At 57.8% G+C, this 17464-nt stretch overlaps 1 protein-coding gene and 1 long non-coding RNA gene across 2 annotated transcripts; both read right to left on the reverse strand.

The window, feature by feature from the left end:
* Positions 1 to 352: 352 nt before the first annotated feature.
* Positions 353 to 6226, reverse strand: LOC137455796 (uncharacterized). The gene is made up of 5 exons (XM_068166896.1): positions 6185 to 6226; positions 4027 to 5164; positions 3574 to 3669; positions 1718 to 2817; positions 353 to 1333 (listed from the first exon to the last, which is right to left on the reverse strand). Exons 1-4 carry the CDS (start codon positions 6224 to 6226, stop codon positions 2750 to 2752), a joined length of 1344 nt encoding a protein of 447 aa, XP_068022997.1. The 3' UTR covers positions 353 to 1333; positions 1718 to 2749.
* Positions 6227 to 10854: 4628 nt separating this feature from the next.
* LOC137455804 (uncharacterized) lies at positions 10855 to 13011 on the reverse strand. Its single transcript, XR_010990925.1, has 3 exons — positions 12938 to 13011; positions 11552 to 11922; positions 10855 to 10951 (listed from the first exon to the last, which is right to left on the reverse strand). It is a non-coding gene; the product is annotated as an uncharacterized lncRNA (long non-coding RNA).
* Positions 13012 to 17464: the final 4453 nt, after the last annotated feature.

A 17464-nucleotide genomic window follows, 5' to 3' on the forward strand; every position in this document is an offset into this window, starting at 1 on the left:
CCACAACAACCACCTGGCTGAGCTGACAGCCCACATCCTGGACAGGAGCACTCTGTGCTGGGTTAGGAACTGGCTGGAGTCCTGGGCCCAGAGAGTGGTGGTGAATGGTGCCACATGCAGCTGGCAGCCGGGCACTAGTGGTGTCCCCCAGGGATCAGTGCTGGGTCCCATCCTGTTCAATATCTTTATTGATGATCTGGATGAGGGGATCGAGTCCATCATCAATAACTTTGCAGATGACACCAAGCTGGGGGCAGGAGTTGATCTGCTGGAAGGTAGGAGAGCTCAGCAGAGGGACCCTGACAGGCTGGACAGATGGGCAGAGTTTGGAAAGCATGCATGGACTCCCTGGTTGGTGAAGCAGGAATTGTTTAGTGGTACAGAACAAGCAGTGTATGTAGGAAAAATCAAGCAGGCTAAGCAATTCCCTGGCATTCTTGCACCACTGCTGCTAATTGAGTTTTCTCCTTTGATATGCAGCTCTCCATTATTATCTTCATCCCATATCAGGTTGAGCTTCTCCAGCACGGAGGCGAGCGTCCTTCTGTCTCGCGCTTCAGGCTGTTTACTGCAGTCAGCTCTTCTTTATCATCAGACCATTCTTCCGTCATCAGCAGCCTGTTGTTCTTTCCTGTCCTGAAACCTTCCATACATACTTTCTGCTTTCCTCCAGGCAGAGTCCAAGGGCATGATATTGAACACATCCAAGTGCCAGGTTCTACACATTACCACAACAACCCCAGGCATTGCTACAGGCTGGGGTCAGACTAGCTGGAGAGGAACCAGGCAGAAAGGGACCTGAGGGTGCTGGTTGACACCAGCTGAACATGAGCCAGCAGTGTGCCCAGGTGGCCAAGAAGGCCAAATACATCCTGGCCTGCATCAGGAACAGTGTGGCCAGCAGGAGCAGGGAGGTCATTCTGCCCTGTGCTCAGCACTGGTCAGGCCACACCTTGAGTTCTGGGTCCAGTTCCTGGGCCCCTCAGTTTAGGAAAGATGTTGAGATGCTGGAAGGTGTCCAGAGAAGGGCAACAAAGCTGGGGAGGGGTCTGGAGCATAGCCCTGTGAGGCAAGGCTGAGGGAGCTGGGGTTGCTTAGCCTGGAGAAGAGGAGGCTCAGGGGAGACCTTCTTGCTCTCTACAACTACCTGAGGGCAGATTGTAGCCAGGTAGGGTTTGGTCTGTTCACCCAGGCACCCAGTACCAGAACAAGAGGACACAGTCTCAGGCTGTGCCAGGGAAGGTTTAAGCTAGAGGTGAGGACAAAGTTCATCCCAGAAAGAGGAACTGGCCATTGGAATGTGCTGCCCAGGGAGGTGGTGGAGTCCCCATCCCTGGAGGTGTTCCAAAAAAGAACTGGATGTGGCACCTGGAGCCATGGTTTAATTGTGAGGAGGGGATAGGGATGCAGACATAGAAGGGAACTGATGAGATCTGAGGTCTCTTCAAACCTGGTTGATTATGTGAGACTGGGAGGTACTAGGAGGAACTGGGGGTTACTGGGAAGTACTAGAAGGTACTGGGAGGCTGTGGAAGGACTCTGGGGGTGGAGAGTTACTGGGGGGGAGTGAGGGGGCACTGGAGAACTATAAGGGTTAACTGGGAGGTACTGGGAAGGGCTCTGAATGGCACTGGGAAAAACTCAGAGACTGTGGAGAGACTTTGGGGCAGTCTGCAGGGGGTGAAGGGGTCACTGGGGGTTATGGGGAGATACTCACAGTGCTCCCAGTGCTCTCCCAGTTGTCTCCCAGTTCCTCCCAGTGCTCCCAGTTAGGTTCCTGATCCTTCCAGTTGTATCCCAGGGCTCCAGAACTGACTCCAGGTGCTGCAGGTATGGCTCCCAGTCCCTCCCAGTCCCTCCCAGTGCCTCTCAGCCCCTGCCAGCCTCCTCCCAGACTGGGAAAGGACTGGGAGGCACTGGGAGGGGCTCAGGACAGTAGTGGGAAGGACTGGGAGACTGTGGAAGGACTCTGGGGGGGAATTGGGGATGCTCAGTGGGGTACAGAGGGTCACTGGGAGGCTGTGGAAGGACTTCCTCGGTGGAACTGGGAGGGCTCAGGGGGGCACTGGGGGTTACTGGAAGGTACTGGGAGGTAGTGGGGAGTACTGGGAGGCTGTGAAAGGACTCTGGGAGGGGAGGGTTACTGTGGGGGGAGTGAGGGGGCACTGGGGAAGTCTAAGGGTTAACTGGGAGGTACTGGGAAGGGCTCTGAATGGCACTGGGAAGAACTCAGACTGTGGAAAGACTTTGGGGCAGTCTGGAGGGGCTCAGGGGGGCACTGGGGGTCATGGGGAGATACTCCCAGTGCTCTCCCAGTTGTCTCCCAGTTCCTCCCAGGGACCCCTAGTGCTCCCAGTTGGGTTCCCGCTGCTTCCAGTTGTGTCCCAGGGCTCCAGCAATGCCTCCAGCTGGTCCAGGCATGTCTCCCAGTGCCTCCTGGTCCCTACTGGTCTCCTCCCATACTGGGATAGGATTAGAAGGGATTGGGAGGTACTGGGAGGGACAGGAATAAACAGGGAGGGACTGGAAGGGAGTGGGACAGTGTGGGAGGGGACGTGGAGGGACAGGGAGGGGACATAGTGGGAATGGACTGGGAGGGACTGGCAGGGACTGGGAGGGGACTTTCACAGCTGTCTCCCACTTTTGTCCCAGTTGGGTTCCTGCTGCTTCCAGTTGTCTCCCAGGGCTCCAGGTCTGACTCCAGGTGCTGCAGGTATGGCTCCCAGACTCTCCCAGAAACTTCCAGCCCCTACCAGTCTCCTCCCAGACTGGGAAAGGTGTAGGAGAAAATGGGATGGACTGGGAGGCTGTAAAGGGCTGTGGGAGGGAAATGGGGGGCTGAGGGGGGGTACTGGGAATTCCTGGGTCACGCTCCCAGTGCTCCCAGTTGTTTCCCAGTTGTCTCCCAGTGGGGATGCTACTGCTTCCAATTGTCCACCAGGGCTCTTGCCAGGTAGTGCAGGTAGAACTGGGAGGGGACTGGAAAGGGATGGGGAAGGGACTGGTTGGGGACTGTGAAGGGACTGGGATGGAATGGGAGGAACTGGGAGGGGCTGGGATGGACTAGGGGGGCACTGGGAAGAGACTGGGATGGGAGTGGGGAAGGACAGGGAGGAACTGGGTGTACTGGGATGGGAATGGGAGGGAACTGGGAGAGACTGGGAAGGACTGGGAGTGCACTGTGACGGGACTGGGAGGGGAGTGGGGAGCCAGTGGGAGGGGATTCGGAGGGAACTAAGAAGGGAATGGGAAGGGAAAAGAGTTGGAAGGGACTGGGATAGAGTGGGATGGATCAGGGAGGGAATTGGAAAGGGCTCAGGACAGTACTGTGAAGGACAGGGAGGCTGTTAAGGGCTCTGGGGGGGCACTGGGAGGTACTGGGAGGCTGTGAAAAGATCTGGGGGGGGAGGGTTACTGGGGGGAGTGAGGGGGCGCTGGAGAACTATAAGGGTTAACTGGGAGGTACTGGGAAGGGCTCTGAATGGCACTGGGAAGAACTCAGAGACTGTGGAATGACTCTGGAGGGGGTCTGGAGGAGCTCGGGGGCACTGGGGGTCATGAGGAGATACTCACAGTGCTCCCAGTGCTCTCCCAGTTCCTCCCAGTGCTCCCAGTTGAGTTCCTGCTGCTTCCAGTTGTCTCCCAGGGCTCCAGAACTGACTCCAGGTGCTGCAGGTATGGCTCCCAGTCCTTCCCAGTGCCTCTCAGCCCCTGCCAGCTTCCTCCCAGACTGGGAAAGGACTGGGAGGCACTGGGAGGGTCTCAGGACAGTACTGGGAAGGACTGGGAGGCTGTGGAAGGTCTCTGGAAGGGAGTTGGGGGGGCACTGGGAGGCTGTGGAAGGATCTGGGGCAGGGAGGGTTACTGGGGGAGAGTGAGGGGGCACTGGGAAAATTCTAAGGGTCAACTGGGAGGTACTGGGAAGGGCTCTGAATGGCACTGGGAAGAACTCAGAGACTCTGGAAAGACTTTGGGGAGGTCTGGAGGGGCTGAGGGGGGCACTGGGGGTTATGTGGAGATACTCACAGTGCTCACAGTGCTCTCCCAGTTGTTCCCAGTGCTCCCAGTTGAGTTCCTGCTGCTTCCAGTTGTCTCCCAGGGCTCCAGCAATGCCTCCAGCTGGTCCAGGTATGTCTCCCAGTGCCTCCTGGTCCCTACTGGTCTCCTCCCATACTGGGATAGGATTAGAAGGGATTGGGAGGTACTGGGAGGGACAGGAATAAACAGGGAGGGACTGGGAGGGGACTGGGAAGGGAGTGGGACAGTATGGTAGGGGACTTGGAGGGACAGGGAGGGGACATAGTGGGAATGGACTGGGAGGGACTGGCAGGGACTGGGATGGAGTGGGATGGGACAGTAAGGGGATTGGGAAGGGACAGGGAAGGGACAGGGAGGGGATTGGGATGGGACTGAGTGAACTGGGAAGGGAATGAAAGGGACTGGGATGGACTGTTAGGGGCTTGGGTGGACTGGGATTGACAGGGAGGGCAGTGGTAGGGAATGGGAGGGATGGGAGGGGACTGGGAAGGAACTGGGAAGGGCCTGGGTCAAACTGGAAGGGGACTTGGAGGGAACTGGGAGGACCTGAGTGAAATTGGAGGGGACTGGGAGGGAGTGGGAGGAAACTGGGAGGGAATTGGTAGGGAACAGTGAAGGGACTAGGAGGGCACTGGAAGGGTAATGGAAAGGGAGTGGGAAAGGACAGGGAGGAACTGGGTGTAGTGGAATGGGAATGGGAGGGAACTGGGAGAGAATGGGAAGGACTGGGAGTGCACTGCGATGGGACTGGCTGGCCACGCCCCCTCCCAAATAAGGGAGGGAGAGTGAAACGGAGAAGGGCGGCTGGCCACACCCACAAAGGGAGGGCAGTGAAGAAGCGAGGTGGGGGGCTGGCCACGCCCCCCCCCAAATAAGGGAGGGAGGGAGTGAAGTGGAGGCGGGTGGCTGGCCATGCCCCCTCCCCCCACCAAGCTAAAAGGGGGAGGGAGCTTCTGGCGCGGTGCGGCCAATAGGAGGGAGGGGAAAGCGCAAAGGCGGGAAAGGGGTTAGGGGTGGGCGGCAAAAGGGGAGGGGAGGGCGGGAAAGGAATAAGGAAGGGGAAGGGAGGGGAGAGGAAGAGAGGGGGGACCAGTATGTACCAGTATGTACCAGTATGGAGCCAGGGCTAGACCAGTCTGGACCGGTTTGGACCAGTCTGGACTGGTTTGGACCAGTCTGCACCAGTGTGGACCGTTTTGGACCAGTTTGGAACAGTATGGATCAGTTTGGACCAGTGTAGACTGGTTTGGACCGGTTTGGACCAGTCTGGAGTGTTTTGGACCGGTTTGGACCAGTCTGGACCAGTTTCAAGCGGTTTTGACCGGTCCGGACCGGTTTGGACCGGTTTGGACCGGTCCGGACCGGCTTGGACCGGTTTGGACCGGTCTAGACCGGCTTGGACCGGTCTGGACCGGTCTGGACTGGCTTGGACCGGCTTGGACCGGTTTGGACCGGCTTGGACCGGCTTGGACCGGCTTGGACCGGTCTGGACCGGCTTGGACCGGTTTGGACCGGTCTGGAACAGTTTGGACCGGTTTGGACCAGTCTGGACCAGTCTGGACCGGTCTGGACCAGCTTGGACTGGTTTGGACCGGTTTGGACCGGTTTGGACCGGTCTGGACCGGCTTGGACCGGCTTGGACCGGTTTGGACCGGTCTGGACCAGCTTGGACCGGTTTGGACCGGTCTGGACCGGTCTGGACCGGTCTGGACCGGCTTGGACCGGTTTGGACCGGTCTGGACCGGCTTGGACCGGCTTGGACCGGTCTGGACCGGCTTGGACCGCTTTGGACCGGTTTGGACCGGTCTGGACCGGCTTGGACCGGCTTGGACCGGTTTGGACCGGTCTGGACTGGTCTGGACCGGTCTGGACCGGTTTGGACCGGTCTGGACTGGCTTGGACCGGTCTGGACCGGTTTGGACCAGTCTGGACGAGTCTGGACCAGTATCGAGCTTGGGTGGCCACTAATGAGCTACGGTGGCCACTAATGACCCCCCCCAGCCTCTCCCTCCCTCCCCTCCTCCTCCTCTCCCCTCCCGTTATCCCTTTCCCGCGCTCCCCGTGGCCCACGTGGCGCAGCCGGCCCCACTCCACTCTCTGACGTCACCGCGCGGGGCAGCCCTGGTGCCCTCCTCCCCCCTCCCACCTGGGCGCTCCGCCCCCTTGCTCTGACGTAATCAGCAGCCATCGCCTCTCTGCCCCAGCTGCTCAGGCCACGCCCCCCGTGACATAGTCTGCGCTATTCCCCGCCCCCCCCATAGCCATCCTGCTGCCCTCCTCCAGCCCCGCCCCCTCCTATAGCCATCCAATTGTCGCCCTCCAGCCCCGCCTCCAGTCCTCCAGTCCCACCTCCTGCAACCTCCCTCAGCCCTTTCCCCGCCCCCTCCATAGCCATCCTATTTCACTCAAACCCCACCCCCTTGTGACGCAGATGCCCTCTCGTTCCCGCCCCCTCCCTTAGCCATTCTATTGCCGCCCTCTAGCCCCGCCTCCAGTCCTCCAGCCCCGCCCCCCATAGCCATCCTATTGCCTTCCTCAAGCCCCGCCTCCAGTGACGTAACCTGCGCGGTCTTCCCCGCTCCCCCTCCCCTCTAGCTCCCTTCCCACCCTTTCCCTTTCCTATCCCCTCACAGCGCCGCCGCCGCTTTCTCTGCTCCCCGCCCCTCCTTTGCGTGGCCCCTAATCACGTGACGATCGCTGGGCGAATCTGGGTGCTGCGGGGTTCACCCTGGGATCGCTGGGCGAGTCTGGGGGCATTGGGGTCAGCCTGCAAGAGCTGGGAGAGACAGGAGAACAGCTCGTGAACTGGGAGCAGACTGCTCCCGACCGCGGCAAATCGACACCCACCCCCCCCTCGCTGCTGGTGTTTCTTGCCCCCCGCCTCGCTGCTGCCCACCCCCAGACCCGTGGCAGAGTCCTGCAGCAGGGACAAAACAACTCCAGAGAGCAGCAGAGTCTACACTGAGCTGATGCGGAGCGGAGAAAGCAGAGGGGACGATAGTTACGCTGGCTAGGTCGGAGCCGAGAAGGCGAGGGCGGCGCCATCTTGGGAAGGGCAGGCGCTGTCACGGAGAGGGCGACGCCATCTTGGGAAGGGCAGGCGCTGTCACGGGGAGAGCGGTGCCGTCTTGGGAAGGGCAGGCGCTGTCACGGGGAGAGCGGTGCCGTCTTGATGCCCTCACTTCCGTCTACATGCCCCCAGACCTCCTTTCTCACCCTCTAAGGCCCTTGAGGTGCTCGCAGCTCGCCTTGAGATGCCGGGGGAGATGTGGCTGGGGGGTCCTGGGACTGCAGGACACCCAATACCGGAGTGAGACCACCCCAATCCTGCGGGACCCCAAACCCTGGAACCCCCCAGAGACCTCTAACACAACACCACCACTCCCCGCCCCCTCAGCTGCTTCAGGACCCTCCAGAGACCCCCCCGGAGACCCTCCAGAGGCCGCCAGACACCTCTCGATGCCCACAAAGCCCCTCTAGACGCCCCAGAATACCTCTCTGCGCCTCCCTGCAGAGGCCACTCACACCCTTGGCAGCAGGCGACAGCAAGCAGTACCTGGCCGTGCCCACAAGGTGGGAGCAGTGAGCAGAAGAGTCAGGGGCGCTAGGGACACCGAGACTCCAGCAATGCCACACAGCAACCCACACGCTGTGGGGACCTGACACAGAGACCCCGAAACCACACTGAGGCACAGACCCCCCCACTCCTCCGTGACCCTCCAGACATGACCCAGGAGCCCCTCCAGAGGTCCCCAGACACCTCTAGATGCTCCCAGAACCCTTCACATGCCCCCAAATTCCCCTTTCATACCCCCAAGCCCACTTCAGATGACAGCAGACCCTCCTTAACAGGCCCCCAACGCTCAGCAGGTCCGGTGCTGCTGTGCCTCGGGAGCAGATCAGCTGGTCTCCCTGCAGAGCTTTTTCCATTCAATGAAAAAACAGCACACCACACACACACATGAAAGACAATCCACTGTTTTAATTGAGAGACAGTTGCTATTTCTGTTTCAAACCACACCCCACACCCCCCCGTGGCTCTGCTCAGGATGTGCTTTTCTCCTCTAGAAGCCTTTCTACAGAACAGAGGGGGGTCACGTCAAGGCCTTTCTGCACACAAATCACTGCCCTTCTGCAATCTCTCAATAAGCAGCACCGCTGTTCCTCTGCTGGAACACCTCACACTCACTCTTACACTTTCCCGGGGCTTTCCCTCCCCTCCAAGAACGTCCTGGCATTTCAAACATTTGGCATTTCAGGTCTGCAAGCAGCCTTTGTGGGAGGCTGCCCTCACCCCTCCCTCACTGCTCCTCTGCTGTATCCTCGCCCACCCCCCTGTGGCATCACAGAAGGAAAGACAGCCGAGCGGCTACGCTCCTGTTCTTTTTATCACCCCGAGCCGGGGACAGCCTTCTGGGCAAGGTTTGCAGCTTCAGCACACAGCTGAGCTTTGCTCTCACCCATTAAACCCTTTGGTGGTTTCAGCTTCCCGAGGATGTGTCGGCACAAGTCCTTGTCGGGGCACCGCAAACAGGGAGAGACAAAGCTCCGAGATCCAGGAAGAGGACGGCTGAGCAGACACCCCTAAAGAGAGAAACTTCATCAGCTGAACCTCACACTTCTCCCAGCTTTGCAACAGCAAAGAACTTTGTGAACAACACAGTGGTGCTCCTAAGGAGGTCACCAGCTTGCAAGTTACAGGAGAAATAAAAACCTTTTTATTACAGAAGCACTGGCAAAAATTTACGGACAGGAACAGCAGACGAGCAAATTCTGCGATTGAGCTAACGATAGACATCAGGCCTAGGATCTGGCTACCCTGACAAAGGATGCCAACAGGACAGAGTGAGGCCTCAGCAGCACTCCCAAAAAGCCCCACAGAGAGCCACAGGCTCTGGCCCGTGCCCCACCTACGGGCCGGCCCTCCTGGCAGCAGCGCAACACCACCTCTTCAGGAGCCCAGGGACTGACCTCAGCCCCCTAAGGGCCAGGCAAGGTTGGTTCCTGTTAGCTGCCTAAAGCAGCCTCCCCAGCCCTGCTTACAGGGACCTTGGGCTGCTGCTGGGGACAGAAGGGGGATGGAGGGCTCCACAACTCGTCACACAGACCCCGAGTACAGGGCTGTTAAGCTGACAGGGTGCCAAGGGAACAGGCTGCCATGAAGGCAGAGACCCAGGCCCTGAACTACAGGGTGGGTCACCTTGCCGCAGCAACACGACCCAGCGGCTTCGCTGTGTCCGACGAATAAAAGGAGGAAGTTCCACAGGAACAGAAGGGAAAACCTTTTCACTGTGTGTGCCAGAGCCCATGAGCAGGCTGCCCAGAGAGTTAGTGGAGTCTCTGGAGACATTCAAAACCTGCCCCAGGTGATCCTGCACTGGCACAGGGGTTGGACCGGATGCTATTTTGGGGTCCCTTCCAACCCCTAACACTCAGTGATTCTGTGATTAGCTATGCTGGTGACAGAGTCTCACTGAGTGGTCTTTAAAATGTTTTTCTTTTCTTTCAGCCTAGGAGTTTCATATTTAAATAGACCTTCTGCTCTGTCTTCCCCCTTCCTTCTTCCATCTTGCGTCTAAAAACTAGGAGAGCTTGATGAGGTGTATCCTGGGCGTCCCAACGTAACACGTCTCAATTGCATACATGGATTTTGTAACCTTTTGCCCCATTGCTCGCACAGGGTGGATTAAGTTCATTACTTAGAGCTTGTCAGGACAGCTGTTGAAGTGTCCTGTGCAATGCAGGAGGAGTTGAATCCCATAGGAAACCACATTACTGTGCTTTGTCAGCCTGGTTATGGTCAGAAACCTCCTTCATTTTTTTTTCTCTTAAACAGATATATCACATGAGTCCCCAGAATTAATTTGCCTCTTCTCATAATTATTTCTTTAAAACTGTCTTAGAAGTGTCTCTGTCCTTCCCTCTCCCTCTCTCTAGATACTGGCCTCCTGAGCCCATGGCAGACTTGCACAGAGCTACTGCGAGCACCACTCTGCACGGCCTCTGGGGGGCTTTCAAGCACAGGCACCCCTGGAGAATCCAAACCTAACCTTGCAGCTGGCCTTAGAGCTCCTCTTTGGAAAACTGTCGCTGCCAGGGCCCACAAACCCAACATCCTCTGTCAGCAACCTGGATGTAAGAGCTGAAAAGTGTCAACAGAAATTGTACTTGGACACCTCAGGAAGATCCTTCAATGAAAGAGCTGGCTCCTCCTGAAGGGCAAGTATGAATGGAGCTTTCAAAGTACCACACTTCAGAGCCTCCTACTTGCTAGCACTAAGACAATTGTTCATGTAGAACAACTGGCCACTCACTTCAACAAACCCCACAGAACTGGCTCCTATCAACTCTCCAGAAGACACTGCTGCACTAGCTTGGCTGCCTGACCGGCTCAGTTCAGGTGGCTTAGGATCTCACAGAGGGTACCACAAGAACTGAGGGGACTGCAGTCTTTGCAGCTTCAGCTTTCCTTCTCTGCTACTTCTTTTTTCAGATGGATTTTTTTTCAAAGGGACTGCTGGACAGCAGAACAGGATGGATGGCCAGGCCCCAAGAGCGGTGGGGAACAGAGTTAAACCCAGCCGGTGGCCGGCCGGGCACAAGTGGTGTTCCCCAGGACACCCCTTGTGAGAGAGTGAGTCCAGAGAAGGGCCACAAAGCTGGTGAGGGGTCTGGATAACAAGTCTTATGAGGAGTGGCTGAAGGAACTGGGACTGTTTAATCTGCAGAAGAGGAAGCTAAGGGAATTATGGTGTGGTCTGGCTTCAGCTCTCAACTAGTTCCACGTTGAACAAGGACAGCTTGTACTCACAGAAGGCACTGGCTGCTTGGGTTCAAGGTTCCTGTAGAGCTCAGGTCTCTGAGACTTCTGAACAGCTGTGCTTAGCCCAAAATCAGACAGTTTCACATCACCCTGGGAAAAAAAAAATCCAAGAAAAGAATTCAGAAAGATTGTGCTTGAGCAAAAGAAAAGGTTTAACCGCTGCACAGCCTCCTGAGCCCATGGCAGGCTTGCAGAGCTACTGTGAGCACCACTCTGCGCGGCCTCTGGGGGGTTTCAAGCACAGGCACTCCAGGAGACTGCAGGCACTCCATAGAGACTCCAAAACCTCACTGAGAACCCCCCAACTCCTTCAGGACCCCCACAGATTCCCCAACTTAGATGCCCACAAAACCCCTTTGGAGGCACCCAAACCCCCCATCTGATACGCCCAGCTCCGTTTTAGGTACCCCCAGACGCTTCTAATGTCCCCAGACCCGCTGGTGGACCAGCCCAGAACCCCCTGACACTATCCCAGACCCTTTCAGGGGGCTCCACACCCCTTCTAGATGCCCACAAAACCCCTTCACACGCCAAAAGAAACCTTTACCTGCCTCCAAACCCCATTTGGGGCCCACTCAGACCCCTTAGCAGCGGGTGGCAGCAACCAAGTCTGTTGCTCTCACCAATTAAACCCTTTGGTGCTCTCAGCTCTCTGACCCTGTGTCAGTGCAAGTCCTTGTCAGCCGGTACCTTTGTCCTGATCCAGGCGGAGAGAGAACTGCCAGGAACACAGCTTCGCCGCTCCGCTTGCGGCACGCCTGCTGCCGAGGGCAGCCTCGTCCGCAGCCTGCCCGAGAGGAACACGGCCCCCGGGGCCGGGGGACAAACAAAAGCCTTCCACAAAGGAAACAAGGGAAGTCTCTTGGCCACTCTTCACGTGCCGAGTGCGATTGTCATGTGGAACACACCGCGGCATCTGGAACGAGTTTAAGTCCAGGTCTGTGGCAGCACAGAGGTTCCTGGAATATCCCGGTACATCGATCCACAGGAGGTTGTCTTTCGGTCCCCAGTCTGATGCTTTGCAGCACAGCCATCACATCATTTCTCTCGAGTGCTTTGAACTGACAATTCATACAGGAGAATAAACCCAAACAGGAGTAAGCAGGTTGGAAAAGAACTTTGATCATCACCGGGCCCAGCAAGAGGACACAGTCTCAGGCTGCACCAGGGGAGGTTTAGGCTAGAGGTTAGGAAGAGGTTCTGCACAGAGAGAGTGATGGCCCATTGGAATGGGCTGCCCAGGGAGGTGGTGGAGTCACCATCTTTGGAGGTGTTCAGGAGGAGACTGGATAGGGTGCTTGGTTGCATGGTTTAGTTGATTAGGTGGTGTTGGATGATAGGTTGGACACGATGATCTTGAAGGTCTCTTCCAACTCGGTCTGGTCTATTCTTTTCTATTCCGTTCCATTCCATACCATTCCATTCCAACACCATCTAATCAACTAAACCATGGCACTGAGTGCCTCATCCAGTCTCTTTCTAAACACTTCCAGTGATGGTGACTCCCTGGGCACCACCTCACTGAGCAGCACATTCCAAAGGCCAATCTCTCTTTCAACCTGCTCTATTCTATTCTATGAAGACCTTCTTCCTAACATCCAGCCTAAACCTCCCCTGGCACAGCTTGAGACTGTGTCCTCTTGCTCTGGTGCTGCTTGCCTGGGAGAAGAGACCAACCCCCACCCGGCTACAACCAGAACTGAGGGGACTGCAGTCTTTGCAGCTTCAGCTTTCCTTCTCTGCTACTTCTTTTTTCAGATGGATTTTTTTTCAAAGGGACTGCTGGACAGCAGAACAGGATGGATGGCCGGGCCCCAAGAGCGGTGGGGAACAGAGTTAAACCCAGCCGGTGGCCGGCCGGGCACAAGTGGTGTTCCCCAGGACACCCCTTGTGAGAGAGTGAGTCCAGAGAAGGGCCACAAAGCTGGTGAGGGGTCTGGATAACAAGTCTTATGAGGAGTGGCTGAGGGAACTGGGACTGTTTAATCTGCAGAAGAGGAAGCTGAGGGAATTACGGTGTGGTCTGGCTTCAGCTCTCAACTACTTCCACGTTGAGCAAGGACAGCTTGTACTCACAGAAGGCACTGGCTGCTTGGGTTCAAGGTTCCTGCAGAGCTCAGGCTATCTCTCTTCATTAGTGAGGTCGTCCTGTCACCTAGGCAGAGAGATGAAAATGCAGCTATGAAATTAGACCACTGGAATCGTGAGAGTCGTTCTGTGTGCGACTCCAGGAGAATCCAAACCTAACCTTGGAGCTGCCCTGAAGAGCTCCTCTTTGGAAAGCTCTCGCTGCCGGGCCCCACAAACCCCACACCCTCTGTCAGCAAACCGGATGTACGAGCTGAAGAGTGTCGACAGAAACTGTACATGGACAGCTCAGGAAGATCCTGCCAGTCCCAGCACACCAGACCTGGAATGATCAAAGAAAGTCCGTTAACATCTCTCTGTGTGTCTGCTCATAGCTTGACGAGAACCCCCCAACTCCTTCAGGACCCCCACAGATTCCCCAACTTAGATGCCCACAAAACCCCTTTGGAGGCACCCAAACCCCCCATCTCATACGCCCAGCTCCATTTTAGGTACCCCCAGACGCTTCTAATGTCCCCAGACCCGCTGGTAGACCAGCCCAGAACCCCCTGACACTATCCCAGACCCTTTCAGGGGGCTCCACACCCCTTCTAGATGCCCACAAAACCCCTTCACACGCCAAAAGAAACCTCTACCTGCCTCCAAACCCCATTTGGGGGCCACTCAGACCCCTTAGCAGCGGGTGGCAGCAACCAAGTCTGTTGCTCTCACCAATGAAACCTGGATGTTAGGAAGAAGGTCTTCATAGAATAGAATAGAGCAGGTTGAAAGAGAGATTGGCCTTTGGAATGTGCTGCCCAGGGAGGTGGTGGAGTCACCATCACTGGGAGTGTTTAGAAAGAGACTGGATGAGGCACTCAGTGCCATGGTTTAGTTGATTGGAATGGGATGGAATGGACCAGGTTGGAAGAGACCTTCAAGATCATCGTGTCCAAGCTATCATCCAACACCACCTAATCAACTAAACCATGCAACCAAGCACCCTATCCAGTCTCCTCCTGAACACCTCCAAAGATGGTGACTCCACCACCTCCCTGGGCAGCCCATTCCAATGGGCAATCACTCTCTCTGTGCAGAACCTCTTCCTAACCTCTAGCCTAAACCTCCCCTGGCACAGCTTGAGACTGTGTCCTCTTGTTCTGGTGCTGCTTGCCTGGAAGAAGAGACCAACCCCCACCTGGCTACAACCTCCCTTCAGGGAGTCGTAGAAAGCAAGAAGGTCTCCCCTGAGCCTCCTCTTCTCCAGGCTAAGCAACCCCAGCTCCCTCAGCCTCTCCTCACAGGCCTGTGCTCCAAACCCCTCCCCAGCTTTGTTGCCCTTCTCCGGACACCTTCCAGCAACTCAACGTCTTGCTTAAACGGAGGGGCCCAGAACTGGACACGGGACTCAAGGTGTGCCCTAACCAGTGCCAAGTGCAGGGGCAGAATGACCTCCCTGCTCCTGCTGGCCACTCTGATCCTGATATTGGCCAGGTTGCCAGTGGCCTTCTTGGCCACCCGTGCACGCTGCTGGTCACGACCAGAAGACAGGGATCGGAAGATTCTTTGGCCAAGCTGTAAGCCTCTTCCTAACAGCCAGCCTAAACCTCCCCTGGCACAGCTTGAGACTGTGTCCTCTTGTTCTGGTGCTGCTTGCCTGGGAGAAGAGACCAACCCCCACCCGGCTACAACCAGAACTGAGGGGACTGCAATCTTTGCAGCTTCAGCTTTCCTTCTCTGCTACTTCTTTTTTCAGATGGATTTTTTTTCCATAGCGACCACCGGGACGCTGCCCCCCTGGCGCGAGCAGAGCCGGGCTAGGGCGCAGGCGCCGGATCCATAGCGACCACCGGGACGCTGCCCCTCTGGCGCCAGCAGAGCCGGGCTAGGGCGAAGGCGCCGGATCCATAGCGACCACCGGGACGCTGCCCCCCTGGCGCGAGCAGAGCCGGGCTAGGGCGCAGGCGCCGGATCCATAGCGACACTCGAGTCAAGCTCTCCGCTCTTCCCTTAAGAATTTTCGAGCATTCGGCGCAGTTAGGCTGCAGAAATTAGCTCCCACGGGGCGGCACACGCCGCGGCACGGCTGCACTGCGGCCATTACACACAGGGTTGAGCACTGAGCTCCCACGGGGCGCTATACGCCGCGGTACGGCTGCACTGCCGGCCATTACACACCGGGTGGCAGCATTGAGCTCCCCCGGGGCGGCACACGCCGCGGCACGGCTGCACTGCCGGCCATTACACACAGGGTGGCAGCATTGAGCTCCCACGGGGCCTCTGGGTACGGTTGAGGCAGCAGCCGCCACCCCCGCAGAGCCCCACCGGTCAAGCCCGGACACGCCCCCCCCCCCCCCCCCCAAAAGCCCCGCGCTGCCCCGCCGGTGGCCACCCCCCCAAGCCCCGCGCACCTCCAGCGGCTGCTATAGAGAAGCCCCACAAAGCAGCAGAGACTGGCACTGACCTGGGACACAGCAGAAGAGCTGCAACCTCTACCAGCCACAACCCTGAAAGCATCTGGCGCCATGTTGTTGAGGGCGGTGCCATGCTGGGGGGTGGGGTTCAGGCTGGGGGGCGGTGACACGCTGGAGGGGGGTGGTGACACGCTGGGCGGGGGGCGGTGCCACGCTGGGGGGGGCGGTGCCACGCTGGGGGGGGGCGGTGACACGCTGGAGGGGGGCGGTGACACGCTGGAGGGGGGCGGTGACACGCTGGAGGGGGGCGGTGACACGCTGGGGGGGGGGCGGTGACACGCTGGAGGGGGGCGGTGACACGCTGGAGGGGGGCGGTGACACGCTGGAGGGGGGCGGTGACACGCTGGAGGGGGGCGGTGACACGCTGGAGGGGGGGCGGTGACACGCTGGAGGGGGGGCGGTGACACGCTGGAGGGGGGCGGTGCCACGCTGGAGGGGGGCGGTGCCACGCTGGGGGGGCGGTGACACGCTGGGAGGGGCGGTGACACGCTGGGGGGGCGGTGCCACGCTGGGGGAGGCGGTGACACGCTGGAGGGGGGGCGGTGCCACGCTGAGGGGGCGGTGCCACGCTGGGGGGGCGGTGCCACGCCGGGGGGGGGGCGGTGCCTGCGTTGTCACCTCACTCTCAGCTTTCCATTGGGTTTTATTCCCCTCCAAGACAACACGTTGAGTTCTGAGCAGCTGAGGAGCCCTGGGGAACACCTGTACAGAAATGTTCCTCCAAGAGCTGTCAGAAAAACGTTCGTTCCGCCAGCAGGCAGCTCTGGCTTCAGAGCAAAAGCCTTCTGTGATCATTCTGTTTAGCTCAGCACCAGCTGCAGCCGTCGGTATTACCAAACTACACAGTAATGGCCTCCTCCCGGTGCCCTCCCGGTCCCAACAGTTTCCCCCCACCAAAGGACTGGCAGAGAACTGGAAGCGACTGGGAAGCAGATCCGGGCTAGGGCGCAGGCGCCGGATCCATAGCGACGCTCGAGTCAAGCTCTCCGCTCTCCCCCTAAGAATTTTCGAGCATTCAGCGCAGTTAGGCTGCAGAAATTAGCTCCCCCGGGGCGGCACACGCCGCGGCACGGCTGCACTACCGGCCAGTACACACCGGGTGGCAGCATTGAGCTCCCCCGGGGCGACACACGCCACGGCACGGCTGCACTGCCGGCCGTTACACACCGGGTGGCAGCACTGAGCACCTCCCTGGGCGTGGGCAGCAGCCGGGCCCCCACGTGGGTTTTATTTTCCAATGCTAAAAGCCTTTTAGAAGCAGAGAGGGCAGACAGGGGTCGTTTCCAAAGCTTTCTTACGCACCAGTCACTCCAAGCCCTCCCTCTCCAGCTGCAAACCAGAGGTTTGCCTCCGCCTCGCCTCACCCCAGTACTTACACTTTTAAAGATAGTGTGGTCCCCTCGGAGAATTTTCAGCACTTTAGGGGGGGGCCCCCAGCCCTCGCTCACCTGCTCCTCTGCTGCAGCAGCCCCCTGCCCCACGTGGCAGAACCAGCCCACCCACAATCCCCCCACTCCCTTTGATTCACCCCCAAAAAGGCACAAAATAAAGCAAACTGCCCAGCCAGCACCTCCTGCCTTTCACAGCAAGGACTGAACATTGCAGCTTTGGCCAAGACTATCAGCCCAAAGGAAGGCCTGGCCCCTGAGGAACTAAATGCAAGTGAACTATCTGACACCACCACAGTCCTGTGAATGTTGCAAAGCAGTAGTGCATGCAGTATAATAATTCGAAAGTTAAGGGCTGCTCAAGCTTTACACAAAGTATCCTATTCAGTTTTGGGTTCCACTTAACACAAAGTAAAAGTATAAAAGGTCAGAGGGAAAGCCAACTCTACCTCTGAACTACAGCAAGAAATACTGGAATCAAGGGGCCCTTTCTTCTGCTACTAATAGATGAAGAGAACATGAAAACTGATGGGCTAAACCAACAGGGCAAGATTAGAATAACTAGTAGAGAGAACGGAAGATACAAAGCTTCAACTACATCTGTTTAGCAACGACTCCTACCAGATAACTTCCATGCCATAACTTTACTGAATTCAAACAAGCCAGCTGGCGAA

Source organism: Melanerpes formicivorus, unplaced genomic scaffold (genome assembly GCF_026170545.1).
Source record: "Melanerpes formicivorus ecotype bairdi unplaced genomic scaffold, bMelFor1.0.p_v2 SCAF_111, whole genome shotgun sequence".
NCBI classification, from domain to species: domain Eukaryota; kingdom Metazoa; phylum Chordata; class Aves; order Piciformes; family Picidae; genus Melanerpes; species Melanerpes formicivorus.

Excerpts from the sequence above, each read along its gene's own strand:
- LOC137455796 (XM_068166896.1), bottom strand. The coding sequence starts at position 6,226 with ATGGCTGCTGATTACGTCAGAGCAAGGGGGCGGAGCGCCCAG. Across the intron at positions 3,670-4,026 it reads GGGAGAGCACTGTGAGCACT|CACCTGGAGTCAGTTCTGGA; the intron begins GTGAGTATCTCC and ends CCATACCTGCAG. Across the intron at positions 2,818-3,573 it reads GGGAGAGCACTGGGAGCACT|CCCTTTACAGCCTCCCAGTC; the intron begins GTGAGTATCTCC and ends TCCCTCCCACAG.